The sequence below is a fragment of the Podarcis gaigeae genome, assembly GCF_964106915.1.
Source record: "Podarcis gaigeae genome assembly, chromosome: 5".
Lineage (NCBI taxonomy): Eukaryota > Metazoa > Chordata > Lepidosauria > Squamata > Lacertidae > Podarcis > Podarcis gaigeae.
In genome coordinates, this window is record NC_139681.1 from 96434384 (window position 1) to 96436529 (window position 2146).

At 52.2% G+C, this 2146-nt stretch overlaps 1 protein-coding gene across 1 annotated transcript in view; it reads left to right on the forward strand.

The window, feature by feature from the left end:
- The window catches only part of ECEL1 (endothelin converting enzyme like 1), a 47670-nt gene extending 46427 nt beyond the window's left edge, over nt 1-1243 (forward strand). Inside the window, exon 17 of the mRNA XM_083739998.1 lies at nt 709-1243. Coding sequence (XP_083596124.1) covers nt 709-808 — 100 coding nt within the window. The 3' untranslated portion in view covers nt 809-1243. The remainder of the gene's footprint in view (nt 1-708) is intronic.
- The last annotated feature ends 903 nt before the right edge of the window (nt 1244-2146 follow it).

Below are 2146 nucleotides of genomic sequence, written 5' to 3' on the forward strand. Positions count from 1 at the left end.
CCAGCTGTTTTGGGACTACAATTCCCATCATCCCTGACCACTGGTCCTCTTAGCTAGGGATGATGGGAGTTGTAGTCTCAAAACAGCTGGGGGGGCCGGGTTTGGGGATGCCTGCTCAAAGAGCAGGTAGGCCAATATCCAAATTTGGGACATGGTGTGTTTGCATGTTGAAGGAGGCAGGAGAAACCTTCAGACCATCAGCTTCAGCCAGGGAAATGGGAGTGTTTTGGATTCTGATTTGAGAGATGCACTGCTTTGGGGGATGACACACACAGAGAGAGGTGAAGGCCTATGAGAGATTTCATACCTGAGTCAGATGGAAGCTGGGGAATAAATGGAATTAAATTAATGATAAATTTAGATTAGATAGGATAGATTAGATGGCCCTTTGGGTCTCTTCCAAATCTTCTATGATTCTATTATTTTAATTCTTTGGAGCTGCCAGGGGCTTAAATCTGAAACAGTTCCCACCCAGCTGTCAGGGTGCAGCCACCCGATCTTGAGAAGAAGGAGCAAAGAGTGAATCTGAGCATGTGAAAAGTGCTTCCCTCTTTCTACCAAGCCCCTGCAGCCAGCCTCCACAAGGGTTGCAAAACAGGAGAGGCATCTTAGGTGGAGTCCCATGCTTCTCGTTTTATACAACAATCCTCCTCAGGCTTTTGTGGCTGCTGTTGCGTCATTCCTCTCTTCTTTCCCTCTCGCCTGTAGGGTCCTGGGCAGCGTCTCGCAGTTCGAGGAGTTCGGCCGGGTCTTCCACTGCCCCAAGAACTCACCCATGAACCCAGCTCACAAATGCTCCGTCTGGTGAAAGAGCCGCCCGCTCCAACCCACCCCTGGCGTTGTCCAAAACGCTCGCCGGGCTCAGTCGCCACCACTCTAAACCTCGTTGCCCACCGGCAGGACAGAGAAAAATGAGGGAAACACACAGACACAACCACAAACACACCCTGTTGCTCCGAGCTGGCCCCGATCTCAGGGACCAACATGCACACCGACAGCCAAGGGCCATTATTTTGGGAGGTGGGGATGGACTGACTCCTGCAGAAATTGGGCACTTTTCTCCCCAAGACCTCACACAGACCTCTGTGCACACCTGTGTCGCTGCTGGTTGGGAGAGGAACTGCCAAACTCAGGCAAGGCCACCCAAAAGAGGACACTACGGCCAAGCCAGTCAGGGCCAGATAGAGGTGGCAAACATGAGGCCCGTTTCTCCAACCAGATCTGGGAAAACGAAACAAAACAAGATGGCGGACGAGGCCAAACCAAAGCGCCTCCTAATTTCCCCTCAAAGCTTATCATCTCCAGATCTCCTCTCAAGACCAGCTCATTCCCAAACTCTCCTTGGGTGCTAAAAATATTGATCAGGGGCTTCTCTAAAATGGCCAGAGTCAGTAGGCCTGGCAAGGGGCAGCTATGGCTCAGGGACACCCACATGCCCCAAGCTGCCCACCCTGGCATGCCATGCGCCACCTGCCCCCTTCTCCCCTGAGCAAAAGCACACCAGGGAATGCAGGGCATGTACGGTAGACATTTGGGGAGGGGGGAGGACCAGGGTGATTTCTAGGCAAGCACTCATCCTGATCTGCCTACACAAAAATCGCAGGGAGGTTATGCGGCACCCCCGTTCTGTCGAGCCTTTATTTTGATCTGTTTGCGGGGAGGTTATATAGGATCGCGTCAAGCGATTGCTATCCCATACTTTCCAGCACATTTCCCCTTGCTACAAAAAAGGTCAAATTTATATTTTTTTTTGATGGAGGGGGGGACAGATTCATTGTGGAAGGAGGCCAGCCCAAATGCAACCTGAGTTTGCCGATATGCAATCGACTCCTGTCTGCAAAACAGTGAGAGTCTGGAGGCAGGTTGGCATGGTCAGCTGTGTGGCCAACCGCTCCCCGCCGCCCCACCCCAACCTCCCAAACCCTCCACACACACTCCTAGCCAGCAGGTGGTGCTGTCTGGGCTGTAGGGCTAAGTGGCTCTTTGTACAGAAAATGTTGCGCTGTATTTTTCTGCTGCTGATCATGTTGAATTAAAAGGCCAGAGCTGTTTTGTCTGCATGGGCAAAGGGGTGTGATTTATTCACTGGGCTTCTTGCAACCCTCCCTTTCCCAAGGGCTTGGAGGAGACGCCAACCTGCTAGCTA